Source organism: Paroedura picta, chromosome 7, assembly GCF_049243985.1.
Source record: "Paroedura picta isolate Pp20150507F chromosome 7, Ppicta_v3.0, whole genome shotgun sequence".
Classification (NCBI taxonomy): Eukaryota; Metazoa; Chordata; class Lepidosauria; order Squamata; family Gekkonidae; genus Paroedura; species Paroedura picta.
The window spans coordinates 70,201,292-70,215,438 of NC_135375.1; the positions used below are offsets into that span (position 1 = coordinate 70,201,292).

General features: G+C 41.7%; 1 protein-coding gene across 1 annotated transcript in view; it reads left to right on the plus strand.

Annotated features, from left to right (window-relative positions):
- The first annotated feature begins 473 nt into the window (after window positions 1–473).
- The window catches only part of LOC143841077 (uncharacterized), a 42,495-nt gene continuing 28,821 nt past the window's right edge, over window positions 474–14,147 (plus strand). The window contains exons 1-2 of the mRNA XM_077344786.1: window positions 474–516; window positions 8,709–8,816. Coding sequence (XP_077200901.1) covers window positions 507–516; window positions 8,709–8,816 — 118 coding nt within the window. The 5' untranslated portion in view covers window positions 474–506. The remainder of the gene's footprint in view (window positions 517–8,708; window positions 8,817–14,147) is intronic.

Consider the following 14,147-nt stretch of genomic DNA (forward strand, 5'->3'; position numbering starts at 1 on the left):
ATATAAATGTTTAAATAAATAAATACCATCTCACATTCTACCTGTTAAAAAAACAGCATAGCAATAGCACAGGAATCAACATCCAGGGGCCTTAATTCAGAGCTCCAGGTAGCTCTTGCACACTTATGTATCTATTTGATGCATCAAGTAGAGAGAGTATGGGGGGGGGGACCTCTTTGTAGACTTTCCCAATGCACGTGTGGTGCTTTTCTGATCATTGAGGTGGCGTTTCAAAGCTGCTTCCCCCCTTCTCAGGATGTGTAGCAGAACAACTGGACTGCAGCAATGTACTTTCAGCTAATGGTCTGACTACTGGCCAAAGAAGAAACCTGATTCTCCAGCAGAAGCATTACTTCATTTCCATGGGAAGTGATATCCTATTCCCTATCAAGACTCTTGCATTTTTAAACATGTTCTGTGTCCAATTCTTTCAGATGAAGTAGCTAAAGTTTTGTTCTTTTTTGACAGGACTGAGTCCATTATCCACAATCTTCAGATTGCTTACCATGGAAGAAGGTAAATTTGCTCTATTTTATCCTTAAGTAAACTGTTTGCTCAGTGAAGTTATATCAGGTTTATTGGGAGTGGCAAATTTGGGTAGCATGATTATTGTTTGTTAAAGGTGATTGCTTGTTTATAAAGCCTGAATGCCACTGCCTGAAAATGCAGCTTTTGCTTTCATTCCATCCTTGAACACTTTGAGAAGATTTTAAGTAGAACAAGAAGGTGACATCCATTTTTCATATTTTAATTGTGAACTATTTTGGCAGGGCAGGGTAAAATGTGCAATTACCACTCCCCCCACAACTCCAGTACAGATAGGAGAATCCAGAAGAAGAAAAGACAGTAGATGTTTTAAACTTTGCAAGAATTTTATTGTTTCAGAATATTAAATGGTATAGGTATAGGTATATAGGTATACCATTTAAGGCATTCAGAGGTACACTTTTATTTATGCCGATAACTAGATAAACCTAAGTGTGTACAGCATGATGTCATAGATCCAGCTCTTATCATCACCTTGAATATTTCATGCTGAAGGTTCTCCGTAATCCAAAACATTTTAAGGCTATTCTGAAAGGTCACTGCTGCACAACACAAAGAATGCTGCAATTCATTGCTGTCGCCTGAGCCTGAAACCAAGCTGTTGCATTTCAAATATGGCTTAACCATGATGAAACATTAGCAACGGAAAAAAAGTGGTTTACCCTGTTTCACAAGAAATTTAGCACTTAGTAAACATTCCAGCTGCTACAGAAATTCATAATTTAAGGTTGAACACACTGCCTTCAGAAATAAGCAAACATTACTTTAATAAAATGATAGTTTGCTTTAATAGAGCAGAACATGGAGAACCTGCATGCAGACAGCACTTCTGCTCCCCCAAGAGTGGATGTCTCTCATTATGCAGATTCCCTCATCCAACTGCAGTCCCATATATGACATCTCATAGGTTCTACAGGGACCCCCAATCTTCCAAGAACTTTTAGAGGTGTTGAAGGGAGCTACTGCAGAGGAGGCAAAACTGCTGTGGAAGCAGAATTCCACTCACAGTTTTAGAATCTAGCTGAATATAACTGGGGCTTTATTTGAATAAAAATAAGAAAAAAAGAGGCGTGTATCTCTACCGGAAGGAGTATCAGTGTGGCTTACAATCACCCACCTATTCCTCTCCCTCACAGCAGAAACCCTGTGAGGGAGGTGAGGCCGAGAGAGGTTTAAGAGTACTGTGACTGGCACCAAGGTCACCCAGCTGACTGCATGTGGAGGAGGAATGGGGAATCAAACCCCATTCTCCAGATTATAGGCTGCTGCTCTTAACCACCAAAGGGACTCATCAAGTATACACAACCAAACCAACCTAGCTTTTAATGAATTCATGTAGAGAGTTACTCAAATTATCAATTGCCCCATTTTTAAAAAATTGGCTGGCAAAACTTTATTTACATGCTTATAAAAATGGATCCCTCCTCTTGAGGTTTCTGCATCAGGCTTGAGCTGCTTTGCACTTGCACCACAGTTGCTAGCAATACAGGCTCACTGACAAGTCAAGCCTTGCATCTGCATCTTATGTTGCATTTGTACCTTTTGTTGCAGTGCCTTGATTATTCTTGTACCTCAGCATCAGGGTTCTAAATCTTGATTATTGGAGAAGATGGTGCACAACCCCCAGGATCTCAATCCAATTTCAGGGGCTTCTCAATGGTAAAAAAGTTGGGCTGTCTTAGAGCCATCTGTGTGAAGAAGTTGTTGCCAGACATGCTAGTCAAAAAGAAAAATCCAGAGAGACCTGGAACACAATACTCATAATTTTCTCTCTCTCTCTCTCTCTCTCTCTCTCTCTCCCTCTCTCCCCCCCCCCCATCCATCCATCTATCCATCCATCCATCCATCCATCCAGTCATAAATTCTTTGTGGTTTAGTATCTTTCACTGGGACCAACCAAATGATATAACTGTGCTCAGAACCCTCTTCAGGCTGAATGTTACCATTTTTAAAAAAAATACAAAATAGGAAAAGGAAGATGGTTCAGAAAATGATGTACAATCCTAGTGTTGTGCTGTAGATGCTGGTGCAGAGTTTATGCCAATATCCAGTGACATCCAGCTTTTAGTAAGTAAGAGGCCATGAAAGGCACATATGGACTACTGTTGTTGGTAGACAGCTGTGGAAAAAAGCTATAGTTGTGATGTCAGGTTCCTTTTTAACCCTCTTTTTTCCCATCACCACCCTTAAAGGCTGTGACCATTTCCCATTTCTCAGTCATGAGGGCTGCTCGGGGAGTGTAGGCCAAGAGTCTGGACAAATTAATTTGGTTTATCTAGGGTTAACTGACAGTGGATACCACACAGATCCTTCTAAACCTTTCTCTCAGTCCAGCAGCAGAACCCCAAGCAAAAGTTAGCATTTATTAAGAGATTGGTTGTAAGTGGTCAGTAATGCCAAATATAATTGGAGCCATTTAAACTCCTGTTTTCTACTCCCCCCCCCCACCAGGGAGCAGAAAGCAGAGGTTTTAATTTTAAGTGGATCACAAATCTATATGAATTTGTTTGATTTTCACAAATGAAACTGGACTACAAAAATGTGATTTGTGCCCATCCCTACCCTATATGGCTTGGGACTAGCATATCTGATGCACCTCCTACTCCCTTATCAACCTTCCTATGCACTCCAGTCATATCTTGAAACCCTGCATTGGGTATTCCCATTTTATGAGATTAAACAGGTGGCAACTCAAAAGAAAATCTTGTCTGTTGTGGCACCAAAACTTAGTAACCCTCTCCCAAGGCAGATCTTCCTGTCCCCTTCTGTTGTTGTCTTCTGCCAGAAGGTAAAAATGTTTTTTGTTTCTTCTGGCATTCCTTCATTGATCCTTCCTTTCTTCCCTATGTCTAAATTGTTGTTTTAATGTATGTGCAACATAACTTGGTTTTAATTGTTTTAATGCTGTGCTTTGGTTTGGTTTTAATGGTTTTCATATTTTGTGTGTGTGTTTGTTTTGTCAGCTGCCTTTGTGATTCCAATGAATGCAGGAAGACAGGGTATAAATTTTGTAAATGAAATACATCCTGGTTTAAATCTTCACTCAGCTGTAAAGCAATGGGTAGTCTGTCTGCTCTTTCTTCCCCCTCACTCTCGAACTCACCTCATAAAATGTTTGTGAAGCTAAAGCACTACTCTAAGCTCAACTGAGGAATGGTTAGATAAATCAAGTGATCCAGCCTTACCCAGTGGGGCAATTGTTGTGTTCTTAACTTTCTGAGCTGTGACAAATGCCAGTAAAAGGAATTAAGACCACCTACTATTCTGCTGTCATCCAATTATAAAGCTGCCATCAAATTAAAAAGGGTTGCAACAACTTGAGCATCTTAATTAACAGTCTTGATTGGAACAAATAATTTCAGTGACTTCAATTAATTTAGCATTGGTGATACCTGGATGGCATTTAATGAAAGCAACAGATGCTTATAGCAAATATCACTATTTGTTTCAAAGATCATCTTAATTTCATTGCCAGTTATCAAGAGGCCCAAGGCATTCAGTGTACAACTGCAGGGTGAATATCCTTTTGTTTGAAATCATGCCATCAGTATTGGATACAAATTCATATGGTACAAAAATCTAATCACACTCCAGTTTGAACCCTACATTCATAATTTGAGTTAATGAATGATTGCATCCTACAGCTACACCTATTAATATGTTAAGCTTTATTAAACAGCCTTCTGTTTTTTAATGAACATAAGTAGTCATCAGTTTAATTTGCTGGTGGGTGAGGAAAAATATATTTAAATACATATATACAATCTAAGTACCCATGTAGAATTCCATTTAAGTAATCGTTGTAATTTGAATTGGTTTCTATTTATGTATGGGAAAAATTATAAAGAATCAAAAATGGTAGCCACAGGAAAATGAATGAAATAATAGAATTCTCTCACAGAGACAACATCACCTATAGGATTCTCTGGGAAATTAAGGCTGCTTCATAAATTATAAGAGTGGCAAATATTTGTGAAAGGAAAGGGTTTGTCCAAGAGATGCTTGAAAATACCTCTTAAAACAAATTTGCTTTAAATGTGTTCCTCTTTCTTTTTGTTTAAATGTTTACCACCATGTGTCTTTGGTACACATTCTCCAAAGTGATACAAAATGATATTAAAGGAAGGGTGTTTATGGGAGTCTATCAACAAACTGTCCCCCAGGGAGAGGAGGGGTCTACTTGCTAATATTGAGATATGGCATTGTACTCCATTGAAGTCCCTCCTTCCCCCCCCCCCAATCTCCAGGTATTTCCAACCCAGAGCTGGCAACTCTATACAGAGCAGTTTGCTGGGACTGAGGTGATAGAATGGGCTGTCAGTGTAGCACCCTATAAACTCAGCAAAACTGTGCAATTATAGCTTGATTCTAAGTTTGGGAATTTTTGTTACTGAAATGCTTATTGCTTTCAGTGAATGCTGTGAGGGCCAGATCAAGTTCAGGGTTTTGGTTCTCCCCTTCAGAGTTCTAAACAATATGAGACCACCATATATGCAGGACTGTCTCTCACCATTATGTCCCCCAAAGGAAATTAAGATCCAGTGAGAAATTAAGGTCCAGAGAGATTAAATTGGTCTCAACCAGGCCAGGGTTTTTGATATGAAACACATCTACTGGTACGGTCCCTGTAACAGAAATGATAACCGTCATGATGTCTATTGTCCGAACCCCAGGGATTGTTCCAGTAGATGGCCCACAGCGGCAATGGCACCGGAGCCGATAGGCCCAGCACTAAGGCTCTCTTTTTGCTCTGGAGCTGCCACCAGACTTCTGAGAGCAGGAATGGCCTCGGAAGATGCTTGGTGGCAGTGGCAGTGCCAGAGCAATGAGCAGGCCTCAATACGGGGCCTTGTTGCTTTGGCGCTATCACCAAGAGGAAGGGACCAGGAAGGAGAGATAAGGGGGAGAGGCAAGGGGGAAGGGATAGAGTCTGTCTGGGTGTGTTGTGTGTGTGTCTGAGAGAGAGGGAGGGGGAGGGACCAGGAAGGAGAGATAAGTGGGAGAGGCAAGGGTGGGGGGAAGGAGTTTGTGTGTGTGTGTGTGTGTCTGTGACAGAGAAGGATGGGGCCAGAACCAGAAGGTCCCAGAATAGGTATGTGTTCCATATACTGTGTTATATTTGGACTCTCACTAGATTTTTTTTTTGGGGGGGGGGGGGGGGTTCTACCGCTGTCCTGGTGGAACATTCTACCACATGAGATCACTGCCCTGTGGGACTTTCAGCAATTCTGCAGGGCTTGCAGCTTAGCCATCAAGCCTAGGGTTGAGGCCTGAAGTAATATCAGGAGCCACTGGCATCTCCATCTATTTCCACCAAGCTAAAACTCCTGAGTCTGTGGAGATAGAGTTGAATATAATTAGGCCTGCCATTGTTCCATTCAAGTTGCACTCAAAAGCAAAACTACATACACAACCCTGTGGCCAAATATTATTTTTATAATAGGTTGATATGGCTATAGGATGATGAGGCTGAAAAAGTGTTTGGCATGCTTAGTAAGCCATGTGGCTGCTACGTTGGTTCTCCTCATACAACATTTCTTATGTTTAAATTGCACCCAGCAGCCAGATGAGATTCTGGAAGGTCTGTGGGAGATCTTCCCCACATTTTTATTGATAAAACCTAGATAAGGTTGTAGCTGCAGTGCAGTGGAGAAGAAAGGTTAATTTTTTCCTTTCTCACAATTTTCTGTACCTCAAATTCCTCACCTATCATCTATTATGTACCATTTTGGGGGAAATGCAGGAGCACAAGATTGGTTACCAGCCCACTTTTCCCAATTGTGCAAATGAAATTAGCCCCACTTATCCAGCATTGTCAGTGGTCAGGTTACCCTGAGCAGTATTTTAAACATGTACTCTTTTTATAATCATGTTAAGAGTTCCTAACACAATACGAGCAATATTATAATTAGTGGAATCTGAACTATTTGCTGTCACTCAGTATATAACATAGATAATTGCTAGTGTAAATACTACAGCTAAAGCAATTCAGCATTTGAGTCCTTCAACATGTATAATGTTAACTAGCTGGAACAAAATGCAACACTGCCAAAGGGCACAAGCATAATAAATTATAGAGAGTAATAATGGGAGGTATTAATTGCTCGGATCTTGTTCTCCTGCTTTATCTGTTAATTGTATCCATATATCATTCCTTGTATATAAATTTGCTTCAATTATTTTTACTATCGCAGGGGTAAGACGCAGTCTTACCCAAAGGCAAATTGGGTGTAGTTAGGTTTTTGGGGGTTTTTTTAACACTGAAGAATGTAGAAGCTGCTCAGAAGAATAGAGTCAAGAACGTTGTTGGGTAATTCTTAAGTAATCTTCTTGCCTAAAGCTAATGGCCAAGAACACTCTGTGGTTAGAATAGGATGAGGAAAAGCTGGAAACAAATTATGTGTCAAAGATAGGCAACAACAAAATTTTGCTCCTGGTGCTAGGGAGAAACCTGTGTGTTTGTGTAAATTAGATAAGGAAGGCAAAGTTTGTGGGTCAGGAGGAAAGCAGTTAACATCCTTAGAGAGACCTAAAGCCAGTCTGCATACTGCTTTCAGCTGTATATCAGCTGAGCCCCATATCAGATCTGCTCAGAGGACTATTGAGGTAACTGAGAAAGACACCAACATGATTGAGATAAGCTGGTGTAGTTCTACAGTAAAACCTGGTGGCAATGCAGCTGCACCTGCATAGGGATTAAAAATGAGCAATCAAAACACAATTTCTGACATTATTCTATAGGTATTTGGACTATATGCTGCATAACAGAAGTTGTCTGACCTTCACTAGGTTAACTATCCTCAGCATGCACCAAGGGGGACAGCTGTACTTGTGCTTCTGATCTCTGTCAGTGCAGCTGACAAAGACACAGGAACCTTGGCTACCAGCAGCCAAACTGGCATCCCCGTACATTGGACCAACATTCACATCTCCATTCATGATGCCGTTCAGTAATTTTTTGGCTTCATAGCCAGATCCATATTCTAATAGAATCCAATGCATATGGATCTGTGCCCACCAGCAAAAGTATCTGAGGTGTCTTCAATATGAGACTCAAATTATAAGGCAGCTAAGATGGTCTATTTCTGCACAGATATCTTTCAGCAAGAGGACAGGCCAGGCTATTCAAATCACAACTACCTGATCAAAGTATAAACCATGCAGACTGCATGATGGAGAAGGGATATGAAAAACAAGAGTTGCAGGGTTGAAAAGTATGATGCAGCAGTAATGAAGGTCAGGGAAGCAACTTAGGGATGGCTACATGGGAATGATGGGAATCTGAGGTAGCCAATCAGCATGGCAGACCACCCCTAGTGATTTGGTCTCTGCTGTGCTTGGAACTGCTTACATGGCTGCTTTGTAGCAGGGCTTGAATGGGGGGCTTTGTGCACACTATGCCTATGCTTTTCCGTAGCATTACACTTTTGCAATGTTTTTTCTGCAGGTCTACATTGCTCTTTGAAGCCCGCAGAAAGTTAGAAGTCCCTTCCTGAGAGATCCCCAGCCACTTTCCCTCCCTGCATCTATACTAAATGTAATTAAATCAGTGTGGGTCAGCTGGGAGTCTAGATAACTGCTATTAAAGACAGTGGTATCTAAGGCACTAGGGTATAGGCACCACTCACTGGTGGTGATGCCAGTGTCACCTCATGCTAGGACCTAGGTGCCTTGGAGCCTTTTAGCCTGAAACATCCTATAGACACAATCCTAAGAATTCTCATCTGGCAGGGAAGAGTCAGGCCGTCCAGGCCTGGCTTCTCCCCTGACTAATGGCATTCTGGAAAGGACACCGTGGAGCTGATTAGGACTTTTTTCCCCCAGGAAGGTGGGATTGCATTGTAATGCAACCCCACCTTCTTGAAGATTTCAAAAAATGTCTTGCGCCACTGTGAAGCATGGCAGAACGTCTCCGCCCTGGCTGCCTTGTCTAGAGGCTCTAATCTGGGGCAGACTGGGTCCAACAGGGAACCCCCCCCCCTATCTGGACCTGAGAAGAGGCAGGGCAAACTACCCATCACAAACACCTGGTGGCAGCCTGAAATATAGCAGATTTCCCTTAAACTCATTTGGTTGTTCTGAATTAATCACAAATCAGAATATAGGCAGTTTGCATCACTGAACACTTTTAAAAGTAATGTCAGTGTTTTATTTTTACCTAGCCATATATCTTACCTCTGAAGAAAATATCCCCATGTCTTCCCAATCTTGGCTCTGGAAGAAAAGAAGAAATGCTGTCTTTCCTGCGACTGAAAGCCACAGCAAAATAGGTAACACATAACTCTGCTTCCTTCTAAGCACCATTTCACTTCTGAGTTCCAAAATGCTTACAAGGAAATTGTGAAATCTTAAGAATGCTTGATCTAAACTTTTGCACCACTGACCTAAGATAACTTTGAAAATAACAGACACCACTGCAAAACTTCTAGGTGTTGCAGCTCTTGATCATAATTCAAGTAGATGTCTAGTTTTCTACATATTTGTACATAGTGCAGTAGTAGAACCAAATTAGAGAAGCAGGTACTAGGGATGGGGATGAAGTGATGCTTTGGGGGGATACAGACTTTTGCAACTGTGACCCTTGACTGATCCTTTAAGTATAATAAAGGATGATTTGGGGAGTGTTTCTTGATTGATATCATGTAAAACTACATCTTTCCCATGAACACTTTTACTTGTTGGAAAAAGCCATGATGATCATGACATGCCAAACTATTTCTGGCAACGCACTGTTTTTCCTCATACCACAATTACATATACTCTTACATCTCATCTTATATTATTTATAAAAGAAGCACAGAAAAGCATATTCATGCAAAGAGAAGAACCAGATTACGGGTGGATGAGATCATGCCTGCTTGCCATGTCCTAATCTCCATACATTCAGTAAACAGAAATATGCACACAGGTAGGGACCCTTCCTTTTGCAGGATTCCCCATTAGGAAGAACCACAAGGTATTAAACAAAGTAAAATAAAAATAAATTTCTGACCTGCTTCATGGAGTCACCTGAATATGAGTGAATAGCCATGAGAAACACAGTGTCTTAGAATCATAGTTGGAAGGCATCTCCAGGGGCATCTAGTCCAACCTCCTGCACAATACAGGAACTCATAACTTTGATTTCTTGCTGAACACATTGCTCAAGTGGCTTCAGATATTTATATATTTAAACCATTACTATTAGAATTTATGTCTAACTGTTTTAACAAAATGAAAAAAGGTGTCGTGAAAATGCACCAGTTCTAACACATGTCCCAACTTACACACATTTAATGTTTTTATAGTTCAGCAAACTATATACATATAGGCTTGCTCATGTGATCATGAAGCTTCAGATCCTTTATATTTACAGTTTGTATTATGTAGAGACTATGCAAACATTCTGTGAAGAATATCAGGAGTGGATAGGCCCCAGTCTTTATTACATCTGTAATAAGTTAGCCTGATTGGCAGAGACACATTCACTTGCAAAGTTTCTCACTGACATCATGAGAACAGGAAGACTTTCTGTGGAATTTAAGAAAACAAAGATAGTTACTGTTCTGAAACCTAGAAAATCATAATACCTGGCAGAAAGTTCCAGGCCTATTTCCCTTCTGGGCTCCTGTTATAAGTTAATCAAGGCTAATTCTGAACAAAATTAGTAACAGAATTAACAAATAAATCCTTTTACAGCAAGAAAAAGGATTGAGCAATCCTTCCCCCCCCGCGTTTTCCATGTGATCCGAAATCGCCGTTTCGGCGGCCGTGCATAATGGGCCATAATGGCACCCAATTTACACACAACCATACACCTAGATACTTTGATACCCCAAACAGGAGCTTGAGCTTTAAATACCATCTTACCAATGTAGCAGCAAAAATACATCTACAAAATAACATACTAAAAAAATTATGTCATGCAACTTGGGGTGCATCTCTTACAACATTTAGATGCTCAGTTTTGGGGGTGATGTATAGTACAGTGGAATGCAGTGCTTCAGTGTGTGCTTAAGCCCCATATCTACAAACCTGATGCCCAACTCAAATACAACAATGAGAACCATTGGCTGCCTAAACTTGCCACATCTGAAGACAAGATGTTCTTCTCTGTGAATATAGAAAGATCATTGAAAACAGAGAGCTGCCCATTCACAAAGACATGGCTGATGCAGGCCTATCCAGACTAATATCCTGACACTCAACAATAAGATCTGCACAAATCCTACAATCACAAAATTTCAATCTAAAGAATGAATGATCACGAACATGGATACAGTTCCACCCAATATCCATAACCTAATAAACACCAACAAGATGCCACCAGAATTTGACTTGCCATATAAAGCATGGAATACAACTAATAGAATATGTACAGGCTTTGGGAGTTGCACTGACCAGTTGTTTAAAAGAACCAAATGTGATTGTGGAGTAGCCTGCCAAACTATTTTTCATCTGTCACCGGAATGTGAGCATCTTGCTTTCCAGGGAGATATGACAACTCTTTGAACTTTCCTCAGCTGCAACTGAGTGGACTGAAAATGTAAATAATAGTATTAATGGGATTGTTCAATCTGTCTGTATACTTGTTGTATCAACTTGTTTACAGATTTTATGTTGTTATATGCTTCCTGTAGAGCCTCTTGTGGTGCAGAGTGTTAAGGCAGCAGACATGCAGTCTGAAGCTCTGCCCATGAGGCTGGGAGTTCAGTCCCAGCAGCTGGCTCAAGGTTGACTCAGCCTTCCATCCTTCCAAGGTCGGTAAAATGAGTACCCAGCTTGCTGGGGGGTAAACGGTAATGACTGGGGAAGGCACTGGCAAACCACCCCATATTGAGTCTGCCATGAAAACGCTGGAGGGCGTCACCCCAAGGGTCAGACATGACTCAGTGCTTGCACAGGGGATACCTTTACCTTATGCTTCCCATGTGTAATCCTGTTATAAGACAAATATATCTATGGAGCTCTGGTTGGGGCTTGCTGCCACAACCCTACACTATATACCCTATATACTCACGTATAAGCCTAGTTTTTCAGCACATTTTTTCACACAGAAAAGGCCCTCCTCGGCTTATATGCAGGTATATACAGTAATTGAAGAAAGAGGTCTTGGTGGTTAGTGGAGCCTGGCCTGGGATTTGCCAAGGAGTCCACAACAGGAGCCTGGCCTCACAGTGTCTGGAGCATGGAAAGATCAGGAGCCAGCAGGCTTTGAGTTCAGACCCACCTCCTAGCTTCTCCCCAGCAGGGCAAGCAAATTGTGCTGCTGCTGGGGATGTTGGCAACAAAGAGCCAGTGATTTAAAACAGTGCTAGTGAGTTTCTGCTCTAGTTCCACACATTTGTGAATGAACATTACAATTAGAAACCAGAGGTTCCTAAATGCTGAGGTGAACATGAAAATTTGGCTCTGTTATTGTTTCAGGTTGATGGGAAGGTGATACTACACAATCCCTGACATTTCATGGGGTAACAATGCAAGGCATAAGTTTTGCTGCCTCCTTTGGTGACTGAAAGGTTATACAATGTTTATTTTGCTACTCTAAGAGCATTAGAAATAATTATGGCCTCTAACAATAGCAAATCATGGCAGCAATTTCTGTCACTGTCTGAAGTCTTCCCAAGTGAATTTCAAAAGCATTCTGAGAGCTTAATGGGAAAGATAATAAGGGAGTTTAGCTGCATGCCTGAATCTATTTGGAGGCAATGGTGCAATCCTGTGTGATCACTCCCTCTTTGCCCAAACGTCTTCACTAGGAATGTAACTTTAAAATAACAGCGCAAGCCAAAAGTCAATATTTTGGCTGGTTAATTTCAGTGCACTAGACACAGCCCTTCCCACCACCCACTGCCCCTCACTCAACAAGCCATGGGAAAATCTCTTTTTCTTTCCCATCCCTCTTTCATCTTGTGCAGGCTCTCTTCTCATACCTTTCTATCTTTTGCCATATTCTTGCCTATCTTTCACTCTCTTCCCAGTTCTCTGCCTCCCTCCATCCCTATTTCGTACACAAGTACCCGCACACACATGCACACACACACTGTCACAGCTGACTCCATCACTGGCAGTCTTCAAGCAAAGGTTGGATACACACTTTTCTTGGATGCTTTAGGATGCTTAGGGCTGATCCTGCGTTGAGCAGAGGGTTGGACTAGATGGCCTGTATGGCCTGTATGGCCCCTTCCAACTCTATGATTCTATGATTCTGTGATTCTATGATCATGGGTCTCATTTCTTTCTCTCTCCAGCGTTCTCAGCCATCATTTTCCCTCTTGCGTCTCATGTCCTGCCCCCCCTTCTCTGTGTTGTTTTCTTTGCCTCTTCCTTCCCTTCCCTACCCATGTCTGCCTTGTGATGTGTCTTCTCCATGACAATGCAAATATGAAATAATGCTGCTTTTGTGGGAGGTGGAAAGTGCTGTCAAGTCACCACCTACTTACAGTGACTCTGTAGGGTTTTCAATGTAAGAGATATTCCCCGGTGGTTTGCCTTTGCCTGCCTCTGCATCAGGACTCTGCCAATCCCTGGTCTCTCATCCTGGTACTAACCAGGGCTGACTCTGCTTATAGCTTCCATAACCTGACAAGATCAGGCAGGCCTGGGCCATCCAGGTCAGGGTGCTGCTTTTTGTTCTGGTCACTTATACATTTCCTGCCTTAATTTGCCATTTTCATTCCCTGATGTTACCAAAAGATTTTTCCTTGTACACAAAGAACGTTGCTAACATCCCCATGCTGCTAAAGTCTTTCCTTGGTTCTCTCTTCCTACCCCCATTCTTTCCTAAACTAGGGGCATTTCCGCACCCTGCCCCATCTGGCGTAATGCCCACTGAATAGGCTAGTGCTAAAAAATTCCAGTCTTATTTCTGTTTTGCACGCAGCCATTTTCTCGCTGGTCTTCAGCGCTTCTTGCGCCGGCTTCCGGTTTTGCTGGAGGGGAGAGCAAGGCACCTCTTTCATTTAGCGATTAATCTGGCTTGCTCTGTCAATCAAGGTGGAGAATTAATGAAATGTCGTGACATTCATGAGGCTCTGTCCTCACCCTTTCCTTTATTTTTTTTTAATTTAAAGATACACGTACAAATGCGTATTTGCTTCTTCATAGCTGCATAGGGCTCTTCAGGCCCTATGTATGCTAGTGGTCATGAATGCACTTATGCATTTGTATGTGTGTCCATGGTCAAAAAAAAAATTTTTTCATGAAAGTTAAAGCACAGGATATTTGGAGGGGAATGCTTTCAGTCACTATGAAATGGCTCTTTATCTTTCAGCAAGATCACCAGGACGAGGTGTGTGCTCACTTCCACATTGTTCCAGACATTTCGCCATTTAAAATAAAATAAGGCAGTCCCATCTCTCGGAGGTAGGGAAGGAGACAGGACCAAGGGTGGAACGAATCAAAGGCTCAATAGCACTACAGAAACAGCGCTCGTTTCTTTGATGGTTGTGCTGCTACTTGCTCCCAGCAAGCAACCAATATTTTTTGGGGGGGAGGGGAATCCACTTTTTGGGATTCCCTAGCTCCCGCTACAGACAGGATGATGCACTGGGCGTTCAGCAAGGAGTTGGTGGATTGTGTACGAAGTCGTACAAAAAAAAACACACAACGTTTACCAAAGG